The sequence below is a fragment of the Pseudopipra pipra genome, chromosome 3 (genome assembly GCF_036250125.1).
Source record: "Pseudopipra pipra isolate bDixPip1 chromosome 3, bDixPip1.hap1, whole genome shotgun sequence".
Classification (NCBI taxonomy): domain Eukaryota; kingdom Metazoa; phylum Chordata; class Aves; order Passeriformes; family Pipridae; genus Pseudopipra; species Pseudopipra pipra.
In genome coordinates this window covers 40517945-40541244 of record NC_087551.1, presented here as the reverse complement: position 1 = coordinate 40541244, position 23300 = coordinate 40517945, and the positions used below count along the sequence as shown (strand labels likewise).

The following is a 23300-nucleotide window of genomic DNA, read 5'->3' as shown; positions in this document are numbered from 1 at the left end:
CCTCTTCACTCTGTGAAGAAAATACCTGGGCAACATATCTGAATAAATACTAACATTTCAGATTTAGACAACTGCAATGGCTATTAGAGACATAAATCATTTCATGGATTTGTTATTTCATGTGTTCTTTACAGGAAGATGCCTCATCTGGTTTTTAACAGCTTAGCTTAAAAATCCTGAACATCAAAATAATTCATAGTTAGTGTGGTAGGCAGGAATGGGATAAAAGCAAAATCTGAGGAGTTTGTGAGTCTGCTACTGAGGCAAATAATATTGCGCGTTGAGAAAACCACCATCAGAAGTCATCATGTCTGTACTCAGGTGTGTTGGAACTAATTGTCTCCCACTGATCTCTCTATGTAGTAATTATTGGGTGAAGAAAAGGTCACCCAGCATTCAAAGCTCTGAGAATACACCTTGTTTAGTGTCCAGCTCTGATTCCCCTGCATGTCACGGGATTCTAGAACTCTAACCACGCTGAGAATCAGGCACTGTCTTACTGGACTTGCCTCAGCTCTCTCTCCTCTCTATGATAAGCATATATTTTTGCAAGCTCTACAAACTTGTTCTGTGCAATGCTCAAGCAGTTACAAAACATCTGAGAGGCTGCTTAAGTTGAAACACATTCATAGCCTGGGGAAGCTGGCAGAGTTGTGCGTTATCATTAGGTACATGTTTTGGTCCCTAATAGATAGGAGCTTGGTCTGTAAGGGTCACTTTCTCACTATAAAGGGTTGACAAGGGCACCCAGCACTTGTGAAATACTTCTTCCACTCATTTGCTGACTAGCTGACAGCGGCTGAAGCAGGTCACTGATGACAGCTAAATATGTTTATGTGGTGCTGCACAGCTCTGAGTCCACCAGTGCTGTCTGTGGTGGCTTTACTATTTGTTCTTGACAGCAGTGGTGGAGAGATGGGACTCGTCACCCAGCTTCAGACACCCACACAGGAGACACCTACTTCAAGCTTATTGCCCCAGACTGTTAAGAGCTGGTGGAGAGAAACAGGCACTCAGAAAGGATGATTCATCTGGCTTGTTTTAATCGTCTACTTTAGGAGATAAATCGTGCTATGGAAATGTCTTTTTTCTGTCTACTAACTATGCAGAAAGTGTAAATCACTGTCTCAGATACACAAGTCTGCACAGCAGATGTCTCAAACTGAGAAGATGAACACCACGTTTGGTTTTATCAGTATCGTATTTTTAACATGCATATTGAGGTACAGTGTGGTCCTACAGTAAGCCTTTAGCTGCCTAGCTATGCACAGGAGTCTTAAGACTCTTGTCCAGACTTTTGAAGAGGTCTGGACAAGCTATTTAAAAGTGTTAGAGAGCGAGCAGCTTTTCAACCAGTGTGGGTTTGATGTCACCCCATCTGCGCACCTGTGGTTTCGTTGAGGAGAATGTCCCCAGTGGAGACACAGGGACTAGGCAGGGAAAACTACATCTCTGGGTGTTGTGTGTGCCAACTGGCAGACAAGTGCCCCACATGGTAAATGACAGGATGAGACCACATGAGTGTATAGCATCTGTAGCATCCATCATATCCAAAGACAATCCGGCTTTTGGGGGCAGATTGTGTCCCAGATATCCTTCAGGACAGTACCACATCTAGTGGAAAAGACTGTGCCCATTTGGCATCTAGCCCTCTGGCAGCATAAGAAATCATGAGGGCGCAATACAGTTTCACTGACAGATGTTACAAGTCTCTGCTTGTAACTGTTAATCACCAGGACAGTGATTTTTACCCCTATCATCATGACACCCATCCTGTCTGGAATGAGTTTTTATCCACTCCAGCATGTAAATGCATGAAAAGAATGAGCATCCCTAGAAATTTAACCCTTGAGGTGCAAGATCACTTTAGAAGTGATGCATGCAGTATTGTCTGTTGCTGAAAATGAATGTTTCTGTTGATGTGTTTAACACAAAATTAAATATAACTGGATAAGTAATTTTGCCTGTGTAGCAGAGAAAGCATCAGTGAAGTTTAACTATAGGGAATAATTGCCATGGAATAGAGTTTGAAGTGATATTCATGCCAGCTGTCCAGATGAACAGCTGGGCTCCTGCATATGTGCACAGTACAAGGGGGACCAGGGCCAGTGGCTTCAGCCCTTGGTGGGGAGAAGATCTTCTCTACAGTGTCTGCAATGGGCTGTCTATCAACACTGTATTACTGGATGTTGAGTGTCTGGTGCGTCAGACGGTACAGCTGTGAGTTCCCCCCTTCTCAGGGACTGCCAAGACTACTGGTCTCTTGCTGTCTCAGTGATCATGATCGATTTATGTTTTAGAAAAAATAATACAGCTTCAGTGTTGATTCAGAGCACCTACTCATCTTGAGATCTCATATACCCTAGTGGCTTAAGGCGTGTTCCCTCATGTCGAATGTCTTCAGCAGGAGAGGTTTAAATCCTAGTTTCCTGTTTCCTAGGGGAATAACTGCAGAAAGACGAGCATGGCAGATACTCCACTGGCTGTCTTCTAGAAGGAGGAACATTTTTGCCTACCTCTCCAAGTAGTTTCAGAAATGTTAACTCTGAGTGCAGTTGCATTGCCACAGAGGCACAAACTCCTCCTAAGCTCATTTGGCACCCTGGCTGCATGGATTCGCTTTTTTCTGTGCCCAGAGATCCTGGTGGTCCATGGGAAGGATGCTGGAGTTTGTTAGACTGTGTGAAGTGTTTGGTGTTGCAGTGACAATGTCCAGCAGAAAATCTTGAGAAGAAGGAAAAAATTCAGTGATCACTGAGTGGTAGACAGCAAAGAGAGTGCTGGCAGCTGCCCATTACACGGTGTGGTTAAAAGAAATGAGTGTACTATTGTTCGGTAAACAACCTTGACTGGCTGTGCAGCAAGTGAGGCAAGAAGCATTAATTACAAGAAATGTATTACTAAGAAAATGCATTAGCATTATTTTGTATAAGCTAAGGGTTCACAGGCAGTATTTTTTCAGTTCTAGCTTCTTTTAACATTTGGCAGATAGCTTGTAACCTTTCTATTTAATACAAGGTCACATTAACTTTGAACAGTTCATTGGCCTGCTGGTGCATCTTCTGTTATGTGGGAGGCTGCCCACACAATCTTCTATAGAAAACTGAAATAGGTCAAGAGATCAGCAACATCCCATCTCTCTCAAAGCCTCTCAGAAGGGCTAGATGTTTATGCTTTGAGTGCTGTACCCTCTGTCAAACAGAGACCATGGTTTCCCTGTTATAAAATACTGCTTTTCTGGGAAAACTAATGGTGCTCTTAGCTCAGATCATGCATTTCTTATTTGTAAAGAAATAACTAAATAGTTCTTTTCATAGAAAGAAACCTTTTCTTTCATAATGTATTAGTTCATGTAAATAAAAACTTAGGTTAACCTGAAATAAGAGGTTTTAAGAGATTTTCCATTCCAAATACTAATTCTCACCAAGATAGGGAAGGATTCTTTTTGTGTGTGGATCTCTCTTAGTCTGCCTTGAATATATATAAATGTTGGCAATAATATAGTCTTTCATTGTCCTGGCTGTAAATGTTTTCGTCTTTCAATGCGTGCAGTGACTTCCAGACACTTTTGAAGCTGTAGATTCCTGGATTTCAACATGAATTACTGTTACATCCTCCTTCAAGTGAATGGACCAACTAAACTGAAGTCAGCCTGTAGAAGAAATAACTGCCGAGTGTTGCATGTGGGTGACTGACAATTGTAGCAGGTGTTGAATGGGGTGAATTTAAGAAAGACAGGTAGAGAGCCCTAAAGGCAGTGACCTACTGCTGAGGTCTGTCAGCACATTTTGATCTCTGTGAGAACTGAACCACCTAACCTCACTTTGCTCATTCATTCACAAGCAGAATACATTATCTACTCATAGTAGATATAGCCCTGTTATAGCAGGGCTATAACAATTCGTGTTTAAGGATGTAATGGGCAAGGTTTTTTTAGGAGAAAAATTTCCAGCAGCATGCTAGGCTCAGTTATAACAGGGCAAAGCTCCAGTCCAGTCTCATTTGGTGCAGGACTCGAGCTAAAAACTGTTAGAGTTGCCTGGTCAGAGATAGACTTCAGGGCAGCCTGTGAGTTGCCATCTGGCTACAGTGTCAGGAGACCTGTTTTTCTAGGTATCACTGAAATGTCTGGTGATCTAATTCAGTATTAATCATGCTAGTTATGTTGCAGTGATTGTGCGTAACTTCAAGATTAAATACATTGTCCCCCCTCTCCTTTTAAGAAACACCACATTCCATAAACTGCCCATTTCCACATTTTCCAAGACAGTAACAATTTCAAGTGTTGTTGTAATCCCCTTTATTAAACTCAATACCATATTTTTCATTCATTTACACATCCTAACAGCAGGAGTTTAAGTGGTGTGTTAAGCCTTTCTATGTACATCAAAGCAACATGTAATTTTCATTTCCATTTTACCCAGTGGCTTCTAAATCTAGAGGTGATAATTGTTATTTGCATTCTAATTATGCCTCAGTTGAACCAGAGGCTTTGCAATGATCTAAAAACAAAGGACATTTTGTGGCAGGATCTGGTGGGTTCTTTTGCTCGTAAAGCTCCACGTGACTTGAGAAGGGCCTAAGATTTGAAAACTAAAATGTAGGATGGATTTCCTTAGTAAGCCATGTGTTTTCTTCTCCCCAGGGGATGAGCGCTCCCGGGAGTCTCCAGCCCCAGCTGAAGCACAGATGCAAGCTGGGGCGGAAGGCGGTGGAAGGGTGAACCGCTGTTGCTGGAAGTGCTCCGTGACACAACTCAAGAAGATTTTCTGGGGTGTGGCCGTGGTCCTGGGTGTCTGCTCCTCTTGGTCAGGTTCAACCCAGCTAGCAAAATTGACCTTTAAGAAATTCGATGCACCCTTTACTCTAACATGGTTTGCAACAAACTGGAACTTTTTATTCTTTCCTTTGTATTATCTTGGACATGTTTTTAAGTCAGCTGAAAAGCAGTCTCCAAAGCAAAGATACAGGTATGGAAACTTTTGTTTTTAATCCTGTGGCTCTTGCATGCTGCTTTACATTTAGCAGATGTTTTGTTCAAATCAGTCAATTAAATTGAACTTGTTTTTGCTTTTGTCTCCAGGTTTGTTAAAGGATGGACTGAGTTCATTGTGTGTCCTATGCTAGGTGCTATGTTATAATTCCTAATATGATTTCACTCCAACAGTGAGAAATCCAGATTTATTTCCAACACATAGAAATCATGTAATGAAAGTCCACATTTTCTGCAGTTATTTTTCAAGAATTTTCTGTTCTAAACCTCTGGAAACATAATTTTTTTTATTAATATCTCCTTCCCCTACCCACAGCTAACTTCTGTGGCAGCCTCTGAATAAGCTAAGTAAGCTTTTCTTTTCCAAACTTGGGACTAGAGCAGGGCCTTGAATAGCTGACTGAAAAGTGCTGCAGTATTTTCCTGGCACTGTGCCCCTGACATCAAAGGCCAAGCTCTGATCCCAGTTAAACTTGAGCTGTTGTGTTTATTTCCGGGAGGAAGCACAGTCATAACCAAAGGCAGCACTTTGTCTTCAGCACACCTTGTCTTTATAGCAAGCCAAACCCACAAAGCCTGAGGCACTCATGGAAAGCCCTGAGTGCCCATCCACTGTGAGGGGCTGAGGATGCTCTGGCTGCATGAAGGACTGCCTCTCAGTGAACGCTCCCTCAGCTCAGCTCAGCTCAGCTCAGCTCAGCTCAGCTCAGCTCAGCTCAGCTCATTTTGGCCTGAGAGGTGTCTGGGACAGATGGAATGACTCAGCCATCAAGATGTCCCATGTCAGAGAGCTTCCCCGATACGTGGAAGGATGTGAACAACGTTTTCCCCTTCTGTTACACAGTGGGGCTCATAGCCTTTTAATGAAGTAGCTCAGGAAAGTAAACAGTAAGAAGTACACATTTCTCAGCTCCCAGCTGCGCAACAGCAAGGTGGAAACTTACTGCAGGAAGAATCTACCAGGCTACTCAGGAAATGCTCTACCTCAGATGACGAGGGTTAAGATCATAAATGCTGAAATTTTGCTGCTCAGCCATCATTACAGTTTCTTCATCTTCTAAATAATTTGGGGCTGCAGGTAAAGGATATCACCATCCACTGCAGATTCTAGAGCAGTATCCAGAAGTTTTAAAGGCATCTTTATAAGATGCCCTGTTTCCTGTACTTTAGTCTTCAGGCTGTGTTTGTTGTTTACTCCACAGCAAAGTTGCTTCCTTCAGAGATGAGAGGAGTATGAAGGTTACAGAAAGCTACAGTTTAATCTGAAAACAGTAACAAAATCTAGCCCAAAAGCAACTACCTTTTGTTTCTTTGTTTTTAAGTATTTTTTTTCCCAGCTGCTCTCAGATAATGGTTTAAATACTGCTAAATTCTGGGGTGAGTGGTTGTGGTTTGCCAGATCCCTGGGGTTAAAACCAGAGCATTATACTCTTTGTTCCTGCAGTAAATTGATACGGTTGGTAGTTTTATATCTTCCATTTAATTAAATGATGGCTGAGTTGAAGAGCAGGTGCAAGCCCTGCAGCCTATTTGGGATGCAGGGGAACATCATTAGCAGTAAGCTTGCCCAGGCTTAGTAAAGAATGTGCATTTGTGTATCTGAATAGGTTAACTTACAGAGTTTTTTCTGGGTGTCAGGGTAGACTTGTGCATTTGGAGATATGGCTGTGGTTCCTAGCTTTGCTGCAGATTTGTTCCATGGTTTGGAGCAAGTCACTGCAGACCTCTGATTTTCTTGTACTCTCTGTTCTTTTGGATGAGAAAGTCCTTTAGGGAGGAGGGAGGACTGCCCCTTACCATATGTTTTCATAGTGTCTGCCTCAGCATGTCCACTGTCTACACTGAGACCTTTCAGTGGTGCTGCACTAAGAGTTATAGTGAAAAGAATTACAATTGATCTGCTTTCTCCATTACAGCTGAGATGCATGCACATCAGAAAACCCAAGCGTTGAGTTCCAGTCTTTCCTCTTAATTATTCCTCCTTTTTGCATATTATGTTTGCAAATATAGAGAGAAAGACATATACAGAGACTTTGCAGCTCTATATGAGGCAGCACCAGCTTCAGGAAAGCTTGTGCTCCAGGTGTGGTTGGACACGTTAGGTAGACATTTCATGGACTTCTGGATAGTTAAAAGAAGACAATTCTGACCTGGAGCTGTAAAGAAACCGGCATAATCACTTTCTGCTGTTTTTATCCTTCGCTTCCATCTATATTTTATATATTATCTGAGCTCTCTGGCAGGAATTTAAATGAGATAAATGAAAAGTTGGTAGTGGGAGATGGTGGAAATATGATATCTAATTCACCTTAGCAGTGAAGCAGTAAAGGAAGAGATTCTCAGATCTTGCCTACACAGGTTGCTAAAATCCACAGGCACCTGGTGATTTTTGGCCGCAAAGCTCCCCAAGGACACCTGCGCAGCCACCTCCTCCTCACCAGGGCTGGGCAGCTCAGCCTCCCCTCCGTGTGGCACAGGCAGTGCCTTCACACTGCTCCTTCCTCAGGACACCGGACCCAGCAGGTGTGCTTTGGGATACCTCCCTGTACAGTTACAGGGCATGTAAAGAACAGCAACCGCTAGGAAAAATATACAGAAGGGGGATCATAAAATGTAGCAACAGTGAATAGATTATGTGGTTTATTATGGTTTTAAAATTTCTGTTGTATCATACCAGTATGTATGCTATGCTGTAAATGCATGAATTTTTATGTTTTGTAGTCTCAGGGACAAACATACCTGTCATGGACATGAACCAGTTTCAAGCTACACAGATTTTTTTTCCCCCTTACGTAAAATAGTAGTAAATTTGCAACCAAAATTTTATAGTGGTACATTGAATGCAAGAGCAGGTTTATTCAGTTTCTTTATAAGATTTTGAGTATTAGGCCACAAGCAAAGTATTTATTAAGGATTTATAATTGATGCATATTGCATTGTAAGGAGCTTTCTGTTTAAGCTGAAGTAGACTATCAGTTGTGTTCACAACATAGGGAGAGAGTCACTCTTCAATGCAAACCAGAACTCATACATTCACATCCAAACTGCTCTAGGCTCGCTGTGCAGCTCCATCAAATGTCAGAGTTGTGCCTAAGTGTAGACAGCTCAGGAGGAACTTCTCCCATGGTTGCTACCAAGGATGTCATGCCCTGTGGCACAGAGCTGCATGTTCAGGAGTGGTAAAAGAGCTCTGGCAGGCCACAGAAGAGCATGCCAGGTTCAGCTCACTATCTTAAAATAAAATTATTATAACTAAATTATTATTCATTTCAACCATTGTCCAGTCCAGAAATAGCACATGCAATGATTTATGCACCTAATGGATCATTTAAGAGTACTTCATAGTTTTTGCTTCCAAACTGCTTTATAAAAATGACACATTTAATCTGATGTGCTATCCTTCATCATACCTGCATTATTAATTTATGAGGTAACATAAATTAAAAGCACTAGGGCTTAAAACACCCTGGCTACATGAAAGATTAAATTAAAACCTCTGTAAGATATTGCTTAGCTTTTCATATCTTTAGGCAGGACAAAACACACCTTTTATAAAGATTGACCCTGTGTGTGCCAGCTGGGGGAATAACAGAGGGATGCATTCACATTTTAGAGGGAGAATACCTCAGAAAGCCTGTTTATTTTGATGGTATGGTCTTAACCAAATAATTTTTTGAGAAGGAAAGGACAGGACTTTCAGGAATGGTTTGCATGGTTATTTATTTGTTTATCATTTAGATCTTGCTTTTATTTCATAAAGCATTAGGACTAAAGAAAACACCAGAAGCTAGCTCTAAATGTCTTCTCAAACCTTGAATGCACCTAATGTGTTGGGTGAATGAATCATCACACATACCTGCTCTGGTCTGCAACTGTGTTTGAATATATTTTAGAATGTTCTTTTTCACTGAATCATAGTTTTGTCTCTGTACTGCCCCCAAATTAGCTGCCACTAATTCTTAAGAATTTGAAGGTTTTTCTTTGAAAATAAAGAAAAAAGTTGCAAGTACCACCAAAGTATTGTTATGCCCTTGAACCTGAACAAAAATACTGGCGCAACAATGGTAGAGGACTAATGTAGTAATCACTCTGATTCACCAGCTCGTTGAGTTCACAAGAGTCACTTTTGATTTATATCCATATGGGCTCAGAATCAAGATTCGACTCTTCAGTGGCCACAAAGTTGCAGTGTCATAGCTTCACTTGAGGTCCTGGAGAATGTGAGCCAGTTTCTAAATGTGTTTCACATGCGTTTCTCCTACCATGGAAGAGATGAGACACTAGCCCAGCACGCCTAGTAATTCAAGGAGTTGAGTCCTGACTCATGTGAACATGCAACTCACTGCACCATGGGTACTGCCCTCCTCTTCTGCAGCAGGCAGAAGGTCACCCCGCCACGCAGCACTGGTGACCAGTGCCCTGGCCACAATGAAACTCTAAGGGGAAGGAAGGTCAGAGCCTGATTTGGTGTGACCGGATGCGTTTTTACTCTTGATTTTCCTTATTTTGTGTTCATGAGTGTCTCTTACCCAGCAGCATTAAAATGTTGCAGTGTGGTTAACTTTTGGCATCCTAGTGATTTGTATTACTACTTAGGTGGGAGCTTCACCACCAGAGCAAACAGCATTAAGAGACTCATAAATAAGCTACGGAGGCATTAAGACATGACAAGTGCAAGTGTTTTTAGCAAATGTCACCCAATGAAGCATGTTTGCTTTCAAAAAACTTCAGTTTATAAACTCTAATTGTCTAATTCAGTACATTATTCTTAAAATAATACCTATTTAGTTTGTGTTCCTCAAAATAAAATCACTTTACAACTCAAGTTCACATTCACTTCTTGGGGAAAATAAAAATAATAATTAGGAAAACCAACTAAAGAACAAAATGAACCATTGAAATTCTTACCCGAGTTAGACAGATAAGAGTTAGGAGTAACTCCAGATTAAATCAGTTTGATCTTTGCAGCAATCTGTCAGGACTTACCTTTGTGCTTGGTATCAAAGCGATTAATTAAAAGAAGATGTGGCTATCGTGCAAGAGGTTTATGGTATTCGTAGTCATCTCTATCTCTCCCACAGTTGTCCAAGCTGCTGGTGGTGTTGTGTTTTTGCTAGACCACTGTATCACCTTTCAGACTGCTTTCAGTGAATCTGCTCATTTCTTCCAGGGTTTCTAGCTGAAGACAAGGTCAAATTGTACAGTTAGCAAGTAGTAGCATTAGTGAAACCTTCTGCTGGAACAGTGTGGTGCTTTTGGTAGTGGCAGTGCTGGTGGACATCTGTCATGGAGCATTCATTTGAGCTTAGCTCAACTGAAGCCCGAACCACAGAGCTCAGGGTGATGCTGTTGTCAAGTTCTGTTTCTCAAGTGAAGTAGTTCTCTCTTCCTGATGAAACCTGTGGTAGCTGCTGTTTCTTTCCTTTTGAAAAGGAAAGTGTGTCCCCATGGGATGTGGGATAGGTGTGTTGCCACCCCACAAGAGTTCTGAAGATGGCTTTTCACTGCTGACTTGCCATAATACAGCCTTGCTGCACAATTGCCAGATGATTGCATAAGTCGTCATTTCAGCAGCTTCCTTGGGGAGACTTGTTTTCTTAGGTGATTAAAGATTAATGTCATGGTTTCTTGCTCATAAAGTCTCCTGAAAAACAAAAATTTCTCAGCCAGCTGTCAACAATATGCTCTACGGGCTGCCTGTTCTTGAGAAAATAACAAATCCAGAGTTTTTCTAGAGTAGCCTCCTGTTCACATCAGTCTCCTCTACACCCTGAAGACAGTACCAGGGGCTAGATTAGGGAGGAAATGCGGCACAGCTAGCTTCTCAGTGTCATACTGGATATTCCAGCACTGATGCCTTGAAGCTGGATGCCTGATTTCCCCCCAGAATGCATGGGGAGAGCAAGCATCTACAGCAGAAACACAAATGTGAGGCATGTAAGGTAAACAGCAGGAAAGAGTGAGGGGAAAGAGAAAAGCTATTGGTCAAACTCACTATTGTTGGGTGCCCTCCACCTTCTCAGAGTCTGGCACGTAACTAGAACTGAGATGCTCCTCCCTTGATGTCTTCCATTGAAAAGCCTAAAAAACTGCTCCTGGACCGTGGTGGAGGAGGTAGTTTTTCTCTTCCTCAAATGGATAGTATGGGAGCTTGGTACCTACACTAGACTCATGATGTGAGTGGCTGGCATAAAGCCACAAAATTAACGCCTAAGTCCTAACTTCTCTGGAGGTAGCTTTCACCATGATAAGCCTGTATGGTGGGCTCAGAAACGTAAAGGTGGCATTTATATGCTTACCTCCCTTTCTAAACCTACCCCAGCTTTTACATCTCCTGGAAATACCTTGAAGAGATTTCCTTTAAAATTCTGTTTGACTAGTTTGCTAATTCCTTCTATTAAGGTAGCTAGCAATGTTTCTGAGAGCTTTAGTCTTAGCTTTTGTGAGAAAATGGTCATGGGTCCTTCTTTAGGAAATCAGTCCTTTCTAATTTAGCCTCAGTTTATACTTGGAGTTTGCATTTATTTTTCAGGCCATGATATTCTGGACAGCTCTTAACATTCATGTCCTGTAAGATCCTTCATCTCTTGAGAATCACCTCTTCTGGGCTTTTAGACTTTTGTGAAATGTTAATTGAGAATAAAAATTGGATACTTCCTGATCGGGAGAAACCCATGTTCTTTAATCTTCAGACTGGTTTGCAAAATCATTCCAAGGATGATTGAATTAAGTGGTGTCCTGTAATTTTTGTCTTGTTGTTCCATTACTTTTGTGTTCTCTGCTGTGGCTTGAACAGATGCTCTAAAATAATTACATTATCTGCCTCCTACGAGGTAACAGTGCTTGAGGCAAGGACTAGAAAGATAAGTAATGGTTTTTGCTACCTGCAGACAGGGCATGTGATATGAAACAATGTATTTATGTAATGGTTTTTGCTTGGAAAAAAATATGATGTCTTGCAGCACTGAATGATCTCTGGTCAGTAGTTAAACTGTATTTCGTTAACAATGCCTCTGGTTAGTAAAGCAAGCTGCCAACTTCCATATTGCTAGGGCTTTTCTCAGGAGACCTCAAGAGCAAATCCACCTGTGCTGATCTGATGTCTCTGCGCTGACTGCGACCATGGAACAAAAGCAAGCCAGGCTGATGGGACCTTGGTCACCTCCTTCCTTCACTGCCTCCAGGCATGACCTGCGCACACAAACAGAAAAGTAGCTGCATTTTATGGCGGGTAAAGGAAAAAAAAGGGCAGGGAAAAGAGTGTATGATCATGTTTACTGCATAGAGAAAGAAGGTGAAAGCTGAGGATTTGCTTTTTTTCCCAATCAACGTAACATGGAAGAAGATCTCACAGATGGTCTTTTTGCGGAATGTATTTTACCTTGGTCACCATACGAAGTGACCCCTAGTGCACAAACTCATTGAATAGGAACTGTCCTGGACAGATTCTCCACGGTGTTTACAACAGCAACAAAAACAACAACAAAAAAAACCCAGGGAAGAGTGATAAGGAATTCTGCTTTTTTTTTTTTTCCAGCCCAGATCTGTGTCAAAATATCTTGAAGGCATCTACCTTTAAAGCTGCTTTAAAAAAGGAAAGTGCATGTGTGGCAACAGACTGTGTAGCTATAATTAACAGCTCTCAATAAAGACAGATGATATAGAGAGAAGTGTTGGAGGCTGGCAGTACTACAGAAGTGGAAAAAACCCTTTTGTCCAGCTGCCTAGTGGTTATGGATTGTGTCCAGATTTCCCAGGATTGTTTGTGTTTGTGTGAAAAGGCAGCTTCGTATAAATGCACACGTACCTGGCTGAGGATCTTGTTTAGTCCAGGTCTCCAGGAGCTGGCCACCTTTGCTTGTTAGACAAAGCTGTAACTGGTGAAAAGGGAGAAACAGATAAAGGTGAAGGATGGCAGCAACATAGATATATGAACAGAGCATCATAAATTGAAAAATTCTGTCAAGCAGCTACATAATGTTGCCTGTGAACGTTCATGCGGGGAGGGGTTGGAGGGAAATAATGTTGAAGTATGAGCTGATGGGCAGACTGGTTCATATATGTACTCACACGCTCATGTACAACCATTTCTGTGTTTTCTAATGCTAGAACACCTTTCCAAATAGTAGCTTCTTGCCAGAGAATCCAATCCAAAATGGGGAAGGCAAGTAAAATCTAGTTTTGTTACGTTGTTTGCCTGCTTTGGATGGCAATTAGTGAAGACTGCTTCTCTTCAGCGTAACTGTGGAAAAGAAACAAGCCACCTGTTGGTTTGTTTGTCAGTCCCTCAGGTCAGGACTACAACTCAGCAAGTTTAAATGAAAGAGCCTCGTTTACTTTATGACCTTATGGTCATTGCCATATCATTTGGGTCTCTTGTCTAAGTCTACTGTGGCTGCCTCATCTGCTCCCTGTTCCTTGAATCTCCCAAGTGAGCGCTTCCCTACCTAGAGCTGGGGTTGTGGTTTGTTAATTTATAAATTGTGTTCCTTCTCTTTGGGGCTGGGGACCTGTTTAGTCATTTACTGAAGCTGCTCATTTCACTGCTCCAATGTGTCCTTCGTGTCTTCAAAAAACTTCCACTGCCGCAGCAAAACATTCAGATTCCTGCAGAGGGAGTGGACCTCTGGGAGCCTTATATGAAGGATGGCATCCCCTCATCTCTTTCAACAATCACAAAAGTTAAACCCCAGGGGTCTCAAGTCACCATGAATGCCCTTTCATTGACAGAGTAGTATTAACCTTCATGTAGTACATTGCTGAGATGAGGCACCCTGGATGGTATGAGTCTAGGTTCATTTGCTAGAGGAGGACTCTGTTCTGCTATGTCATCTGGCATTTGCCCTTGCGTTGCATCTAAAAAAATGTTTTGCTTCACCGAAATACTGGGGTTTTTTAACTTAATGCTTTTCACTGTATCTATTGTAGTGGCCATCCAGGCCACTTGAAAATTGTATCCTGCTTTTTCTAGCTGAAACTACAGCTTTCTTCACTAGTCTGGCTTATTATGCTTTCAGCTGAAGTACATATAGATTTCCAAGTACAAAAAGATAATTCTGCTTGGAAGAAGTCTCCTATTCACTAGCCCACTAGAAAATATCAAGAATTTCACCTCTATTTTCAGTACGCTTTAGTACTGCCTGGAAGAAAAATGAAACTACAGCTTTGTAATGCTCTCTGATATTTTCGCCGTCTAAAAAATGGTGCTCTTGTTAGACCATCTCACCATGATACCCTGAACATCAGGTCATAGAATCATGGAGTAATTGTCGCTGCTGGGGATCTGGGGAGGGAGCTCTAGTCCAACCTGCTCAGTGCAGAGCCACATCATATTTGCTTTGTTATTTTGCTAATGGTTGGTGATCTGCAGACACTGAATGAGACATAACTATTATTAAATTTATGTGTGCTTCATTGCATCTTTTAATGTGCTGTCTCTAGGATACCCTAAAATTACATGTACCACAATGTATTGCCATGAATGGTACCCGTTCTGCTTCTGTTTGCCCCTTTTTGCCAGAGCCACCTTAAATATTTTTCTGTCCTCAGGCAAGGATATGTTGATTTATTTTTTATTAACCTTGAAATTTAAAAATAAATGGTATTAAGCCACTATAATGAGGGCTTAACTTATTTTTAATAATCAAACAAATTTGCACCTAGCATTTTCAGTATTTCATTAAGTTCTCTATATCAGATGTGATGGGTCCAGGCAGCACTTGACCCTATCTCGAACAGCTCCATTGAGCCCCATGGCAACATGCAGATTTCATTGTAGAATGGTAGGGATGTTAAAGATCATGTAGTTCCAACTTCCCTGCCATGGGCCAGGACACCTTCCACTAGACCAGGTTGCTCAAAGCCCCATCCAACCTGGCCTTGAACACTTCCAGGGATGGAGCATCCGCAGCTTCTCCGGGAAACCTGTTCCAGTGCTTCACTATCCTCACAGTAAATAATTTCTTCCTAATTTCTATTAGAGAAGGGTCTGGCTCAGTGAATATTAAAACTATCAAGTTAACAGCTATTTAGATGTATTTCATCTGGCAGAGAGAAGCTCAGGCTTTGATCAGACTGAAATTCACCCTACTCCTCCACATTCGTTTTTAAAAAGTGGCTTTTGATTCTGGAGAACTGAAGTAGGAAAACATAATGTTGAAAAATAGTGTGCCAGAAGAGGATACAGTGACATACAGCCACACGATCAGCTGCCTTCTGTTAACATACATGCAGACATGCCCTTGCTCATTAAATTTTTAGCAATTAAGGCCAACCCTTTGAGAGTCTTAAAGCATTTAACAAAGAGCTCTATTGATTTCATAGATTTTTTCAGACAACTTACGAAACTATGCTCTTCTGTAGTTCCAGATAGTTCCTACAGTGCCATAACTTTCTGCCTTGCCACGTTCCACATGGATTTTTTGGTAGAGTTGTACTCTTGGTCACATAAGAGGGATAACTGTAGGGGGATATTTCAAAGGTCAGCTAAACCATGTATGGATAGGGGAAGGTGAAGAAAGAGCTGAGTGGCATCAAGCAGAATGAGTGAGGTGTTTGAAACAGGGGAGGTAGTTCCTATTAGTGTGCAACTGAGCTGTCAGGAGATTGAAAAAAACAAGAGCCTGAAGGAGTGGTTAGTGCATGCTTTGACATCAGAGATGGTGGGCCAAATGTGGTGTTTTGTGAAAGCAGGGTGCATGAGCTCCACTGAAATTAACGTTCACATGAATGATAGTTCTTGTAGCTCTTCTGCAAGCTAAGCTGAATCAATAATTCCTATATGATTTCAATGGAGAGTGTGCTTACCATAGTATTGCTCATGTATTGAGTCCTGTGGATGGCTGCAGGTTCTTACCTGGGATACACCAGGGCTTGGTTTGGCTCAGCAGCCATCCAAGTTACAGGAGTCCAGATAAGTCACTCAGAACAACCTAGGGAAGATTTAATCATACCAACAGCAGTTATTTCATGTGTTAACAGATTTGTTTCTTAACAAGAATGAATGTACAAATAAAATTTGCAAAACTGCTAAAGAAAGCTTCTTAGGGTCTTTTCAAAAGCGAGCAGAGAATTGGCTTTATTTTCGGGTAAGCAGAAGTCATAATGAGGACATTCCTGTTGAAAATCATGCCAGTTTTATGTATAGTTAATTGTGGACCTTACTTTTGGCTGGTAAGTTGCAAACTGTTGTCTGCTGCTTTATGTTTCTTGAGGTTTGTTTTGTTTTAAGGATTTAAAAAAAAAAAAAATCAACAAAAACCAGCTGGCTTTCCGGATATGTTTGCTGCAAGAAACCAGAGACAAGTGGTTTCGAGAAAATGGAGACAAGTGTGTTTCCTCCATAGCAATTGTGCTAAAAAAATCCTGTTCTCTTTGTCAGTGTGTCTTCAGACACCTTCCACTATTATGCTGGTGGTATCTGGAGTCTCAAAAAGCCTTTCTCTAGTGTAGAACAGTGAAAAACCACAGATTTTAGGCACATGTAGAAACATGTCACTAGGGATATTTGAGAGACAGATGACAAAGTCTTGGTATCAATCTAATGTCATGGTCTGAGTGTGCAATGACACATTATCCTCCCTGTAGTAACTCAGCTACTGAAGGCTACAGATGGGTTTGCCTTCAGCAAAAAGCTCAGCTTTTGCATGCCTCTGGGCTAACAGCCATGACCACACAGCTCCTCTGCGTGAAGCATGCTGATGGCATCTACTAGATGTTGTGCAGCTGACAGGAAAAGGATGCGATAGTTCATTAGTTTTGTCATTCTGTTTAATTCAGACATTTTCAAAAGAAGTAGCACTGAAAGCTTTGTAGTACTGAAGGTGCATAATAATTGCATCAAAATTGCCCATCTGTGGCTAAAGCAAGATAATTGCCTAGGCGTATTCACGTTTGCAGAAGAGATTTTGAATAATAAGTGTTTATAAAGCCCTTCTGTCATCATGTTATCCAATCCTCACCAGTGAGCCAAACTCTCAGTTCATTTACACTCTTTTCAAACCAAAAATATCTCATGTTGGCACAGCTCTGAAGTGGGTGAAGATGAGAATCTGAACTAGTGGAAGTCACCTGAAATTGGCTCCCAGCTCCCCAGCAACATTTATGAACCAAATTGAAAGTAAGTAATCAGGAAACCCTGCTGATTCCTTGCTAGTGTTATTTTCTGTATCTTTAATAATTAATTTTACTAATTACTAAGGTTTAGGAGTGCCAGTACTGATTTCCAGTGATGCTGCGTGGCGCTCCTTCCTGTGGAGTCAAGCTTGTCAAAGGGTCAGAGCCACAAATAGGCTGAGACCTATGCCCTGTCCTGCAAACAGCCATAAACATCTATGTGTGGTTTCCAGCAGACACTTCTCCCTCCTCAGGAGCTTCTCTTCTCTCTCAGAGGTAAAGCCTGAGTAAATCCATCCTCACAAACACAGACAGGCCAAAGATATGGTGGGGACCAACTGGGAGGAACAGGTGAGATGCGAGCCCATCTTAAGTAGGTTTATCGTGGCTGATCTAACCTACTCCTGTAGATAAGCTCCTTAGCACATACTCAGCTCACCTAAGCCTTTGAACACAGTCCCTCTGTGCTTGGCAAAATGCAGAAAGCTGAAAGACATGTCCTGGTTTAAGTGTATGCTTACCTGGTCAAACCCTCCTCCAACAGGGACTGGGTTTATAACCACCGCCATGGTCAGGTGCTCTCTCTTTTTCTGGCAATTAAGATGCAAACAGCACTGACCAGACAAGATTTGTTGATGCAACTTTGTCGTCTTATGCTTCTCCAAGAATGAATTAGTTGATTTTTCCATTAGACTTGGTACGAATCATGCTGATGTCCTCAGTAGGCCTGAGTGATTCCTAATAGCTGTTTTACAGTCTTCAGAACATATCTCATGCCTCTCCCATGCTCACAAGTGACTGGAGCTGCTCGTTCTAGCCAAGCACTACACAGTGAACAAGCGTGGGTGATTTACAATGAGATGGAAAATTTCTCCAGCTAGATGCCAGGTTCACCTGCTTTCTGCCAGTGCCACTGTTCTTTCTGCATGAACAGAGGAGCTGTCATTCCTGCTTTGGGATCCCTTCAGCAAAATAGCCTCCCCCATGGCCAGCTTGCCCTATAGATCTTCAGCTCGTAATTTCTTGGTGTTGTAGTGAGATTTCAGCAGGCTGTACCTCCTGGGTAGCCCAAACGTGGCCATGGCAAAGCTGACGCACTTTCCAGCCCTGGGAAAGTAGCCAGCAACCCTAGGAGATAACTCAGCTGGTGTCCCCAGCCACCTAGAGCCCTACGCATCTCAGAGGTGCATTGCCCACCTGCATTAGTGAGGTGCTTCAGATCCCTTCCCTGCCCTAACAGAGCCCTGACAGAGAAGCAGCACCCTTACTGCTAGGGATCCAGAAGACAGTAGGGTAGCAAAACAGGCATCACCTCTGCCAGGTTTCTGAACAAATAGTTTCACCTTAGAGGCTGAAACCACATTACTGTTGTCACTCTTCATGGGAAACAATCCGAAAAGAACTTCAGACATGCCACTAAAATTAGTAACAATATGAGCTACTGTTCAGTACATTTTTCTGTCTCTCAAGGGCTTCAGCTTATTGAGTAACCTCCCTCGCTCTCAATTTCATCACAGAACGTTAAGTTTTGAGAAAGGGCTGAGTTCAAACACTGAAGCTCTTTATTCTAGTTGTGTAGGTGCAGTATTGACAGAGCCAAATTTAACAGATCCCCCAGTGCACATTTACAGTAAAACAAGCCAGATTTTGTGATGTGTACCTTGGGGAGAGGAGGAGAGGGGGATGACAGATAGGGGTATCACAGGGCACTGTGACTCTGAATGACTGTTGCTGAGACTCGGTGAGGTGTCAGCATATCTTGGGTAGCATTTTTGAGGTTCTGCTGCTGGATTCTCTATTCTTACTGAAGACTGGTGAAACTGTAATGATTCAGTTGGAAGGAGTGGTGAACCAGTAGTGAAAGCTGTTGGAAATGTCTCCTTATGGTGGTTTTCATATATATGTGTGTGTGTGTATATATGCACCATTTGAATACACATGCTGAGCCACTTTGTCCTTCAAGAACAGTGACATGCCAGAGGGGTAACAGGCTGTTTTACTTTTGACAGTCTTCATACAGTGTTCTGCAGATCAGTAGCTCTCCTGTAAACTGCAAACTATTGAAAAAGAAAGGAAAATGAAGCCACAGATTTTGTCCTTTCTAGCTCTGGGATAAGATATGGGGTCATGCCTTTGACTGGGGAGGAAAAATCCCCTTGCAAAACATGTATCTTACTTTGTGGGTCTTGATAGGACAGCACAGACTCCAGGATCAGACCCCAGTTTGTTTTCTGAGGGAGCTGACACCTGCCTTCTCACAGCAGGAAGGAGGCTGCTCATTCTCAAGCATCTGTCTGTCTGCAAAGCACTGCTTCGTGCTGCTCCAAAAATCCCTTCCTCCCTGCCTTTGAAAAGAACTGAAGCCCCAGGAGGGGGACAAAGCACACCCAGCACTCAGTTAACCACAAGCCTGGTGGCTGCAGCACAGGGTGCCCTGAGTGGCTTAGCACCAGCCCCCCCCCACCCCTGGCAGAGCCCCAGCTGTGTGAAGGGACTGGGCTGCGGGATAAACTCTCACCTTTATTTATACACTGCTTTCCATCCCACTCATGTTCAGTATAAAATTAGTGCCCTCAACAGACATCTTGATTCTCCATCCATGAAAACTTAAAAAGCACCCTCAGCTTTTGGTACATGCTTCTTTCTCCACAGCCATACACAGAAACTGTTCCTACTTCCAAAAGGCAAAACACCCCTTCAAAAAGGTCTTTCTAGTCTCTCCTGGACTGGAATCCCACCATGGCTGATGCCCTGTGCAAGAGACACTGTGCTTAACCTTCCTACATCTATTTTAAGATGCTAATTTGATCACCCATAATTCCTTCTGAAATCTGTGGGTGGTGACAGTCTTCAGCCCACTGGAAAAGTTGGTGCATTCGATACCTGAATATGAATTTATGTTTTTAATTTGGTATGATCCTCCTAGGATTTCAGTGTGAAAGTGGAGTAATCCAGTAATTTCCTGCAGCTTGCTCATTTGTGCTGTCTGTGGATTATTTGTCAAATTTTTTTTGTATTATGTTGATGAGAAATGTAGTCAATCTCATTAACTCTAAATCATTTGTCTCTGTCGAATTACTTTCTAGGATGATTTACGTATACATTAAATGTGATGATGAGCCATCTCTAACGTGTAAACCTCAATTTTCAGAGATCTCTGTGTATACTCTAAGTTTCAATATCAACCTCACATAAAACAAAATTGCCCCATTCTGGCAGTGAACATGAGTAAAGATGGATATGGGAAGTTAGCAAAATAATAGTTTATTTGTTATTTCATAAATTATGCTCCATAATTAGGGAAAACTCTCTTTTAAGAATGCATTGACTGTGTACCCTAAACTTTGTGTATTCATGTATGTTACATGTGCTGTTGATCATGAAGAGAGAAGGTTGAATATATTTTTACTGAAGAAGCATAGCAATAAAAATTAATATCAAACTCAAAGAGTAAGTATTATTAGATAGATTGTTTTTTCACTATGTACTTTCAAGATATTATTCCATATTTTCGTGTTGGGCAGCTGACATATAATCTTGAAGCTGCCTTCTCAGCCTCTCTCACATGCTGGGATTATTTTAGTTTATAGCTCAGCCCACCTGCCAACTATTTCAGCTACTGGGATGCAGTGAGCTAATTAATGCATCTGTCATCTTACACATTCTTCAGATGCCATGAGCAATAAGGAGACTTAGCCTTAATCTTTGTATTACTTTTTCTCACAGGCTCATGGCTCAAGGCTCTGTGGCTTAACTCAAACCCATACACATTTTCCTCACTGAACTGTTCATTCATATATTTTTGTTCTCTATTTATTGACTTCTAATTCCCTTCCTCTCCTAGTGTGCATGCTATATTAAATCTCCATTATCTAAACCTTTGTCTCATTTTCCTTGCACACAGCCATGTAAGTATCCTTATTGGTTAATATTTGTATGAAATTAGCATCCGGCAAATCCTGACTTGCACCAGCTTGCGCTAGGTGCTTTTTCAGCAGGGAAACAAACACAGCACCTGTGCTACAGAATCTTCCGTCAAGGTTGAGGCACATATCTGCTAAAATCTGCTCTTTTTCATTTAACTGGAGATTGCTGACTTCTGCAGCTGCTGTTTGGCACGTTGTGGAGGAGGGCTGTGGGCCCACAGTATCTGCCAAGGGAAGGCCGTGCCCAGAGAAGGGCAACAAAGCTGGTAAAGGGGCTGGAGCACAAGAGTTAGGAGGAATGGCTGAAGGGGCTGGAGTTGTTTAGCCTGGAGAAAAGGAGGCTGAGGGGAGACCTTACTGCTCTCTACAACTACCTGAAAGAACGTTGTAATGAGGTGAGTGTCAGTGTCTTCTCCCAGGTAGCAAGTGACAAGATGAGATTAAATGGCCTCAAGTTGTGCCAGAAGAGGTTTAGATTGGTTGTTAGGAAAAATTTCTTCATCAAAGGGGTTGTCAATCATTGGAACAGGCTGCCCAGGGAAGTGGTGGAGTCACCATCCCTGAAAGTACCCAAAAAATATGTGAATATGGCACTTGCGGACATGGTTTAGTGGTGAACACAGTGGTGGTGCTACGTTGACAGTTGGACTTGGTGATCTTAGAGATATTTTCCAATGTTAATGATTCTATGATTCTTTGATTCTAAAGCTGAATAGAATGAGGACATCGGGGAGATGCTTTTGTCACCCCTGCATGGACCTCCCCACTAGCCTGAGTAACAAAGTATGGGATGCAGTAGCACAACCTGGCAGGTGAACAGGAAGGGAAATAATTACAAATTTCCTTATATATGGAGATAAACCCAGGATTTTCAAAAGGCCCAGTTCGTCTTCTGCCTGAGATCTGCTTTCTGCCAGCATAACACCTCAGTCTCACCCAGTTCATGTCAGAACATGATGTAAGGTGTCCAGATCTTATTAATGACAGTGAAAAAAGAAGCCCTAAGTGAGAAGCAGGCAAATGACAAGTCTAACTGTGAAGCTCCCCCAGAAAACTCGTGGCACTGAGCTCAGCCTGGCTTAGCTGTCTTAACCAAAAGTAGTTTATGAAATCCAAAGTCAAAAGAAATCTGAGTCTTAGAAAGATGTAAACCTGCTTTTTCAGATAAAGCCAACAAGCTATTTGCTTAAATTAATCCACGTCTGAACTTAAACTGAGGTAAGTTCTTATGGAGTATGTAGGCTGTGATACATCCCCAGCAGTAATTCTGTTAAATTTTTAACACCCCCTGCTATGCATGTGTAAGGATTCACAGGCACACTGAAACAGGCCAGCTAACTGCTCCTCTCCTCTGCTTTTAACCACTTTCAGAACAGCACTGTGCCTCCTCCTCGCGTGCTTTCTGTTATAAACCCAACCACTTTCATTTCCCAGACAATCCACTGTAGGTGGCTGCAATTGCATTAACCATAATTGCAACCAAAGGGTCTCCAATCCAAATTATTTAGCACATTCTGATGCTGGCCTCTGGAGCCACAGATCTGGGAGAGGGCCAGAAAAGCCATTTTACAATTATAATCTAAGTCACAGGCTTTAAAAAGAAGGCAGGGCAGGCACACTCACAGGGCAGGCATTAATCATGGCTAGATAAAGTCCACTCCTCTCCTAGGTGGCAAGCTGCAAGGTTTCAGCAGGAGCTGACTCCTGCTGCAAGGACACCCTATGCTTTTTCCCCTCATAGTGCTTTTACCCTGTAATAGCAGGGAGCAGATTTTTCACTGCTCTCTGTGCAGCTGCTCTGGAAGCAGAATGGATGCTGGAAGCAAGGGTCACAAGGTCATTTTCCAAAATGAAGGAAGGAATAAGCATGTCACAGGAGTAGAAGATGGAAGACAAATGAGCCCAGTAATTTCGTATTTGGCAAATACTTGGCTCTCCTTGCTGCAGCTTGGCTTTCAGAACCAGCAAGCAGGAGAGAGGCTCATTGCACAGCCCTTAACTGTCTCTCTCAGAAAATCACAGTCCCACATTCCCTGTAACTCCCTCTACCCCTTTAATCCAGGAAGATGACATAAACTGCAGCTGTGTGTCACAAAGCTATTTCATTCTAGCCAAAAGTGAGTGCTGTAAAAGTGGATGTGCTGCACGCTTTACTGATGCAGATTAGAAGGAGCTTGACTCCTTTAGTCAAAGAACAGAAAATACTTTTCTGACTTTAATTTAGGTACACAAGGGTCTTTCCTAATATTCTTAGGTTTTATTTTAGA

General features: G+C 42.1%; 1 protein-coding gene across 2 annotated transcripts in view; it reads left to right on the top strand.

Annotated features, from left to right (window-relative positions):
- Nucleotides 1-23300, top strand: part of SLC35F3 (solute carrier family 35 member F3) — a 172220-nt gene that overhangs the window by 121347 nt on the left and 27573 nt on the right. For both annotated transcript variants that reach the window (XM_064648805.1, XM_064648804.1), the window contains one exon: nucleotides 4646-4970. In XM_064648805.1, coding sequence (XP_064504875.1) covers nucleotides 4646-4970 — 325 coding nt within the window. The remainder of the gene's footprint in view (nucleotides 1-4645; nucleotides 4971-23300) is intronic.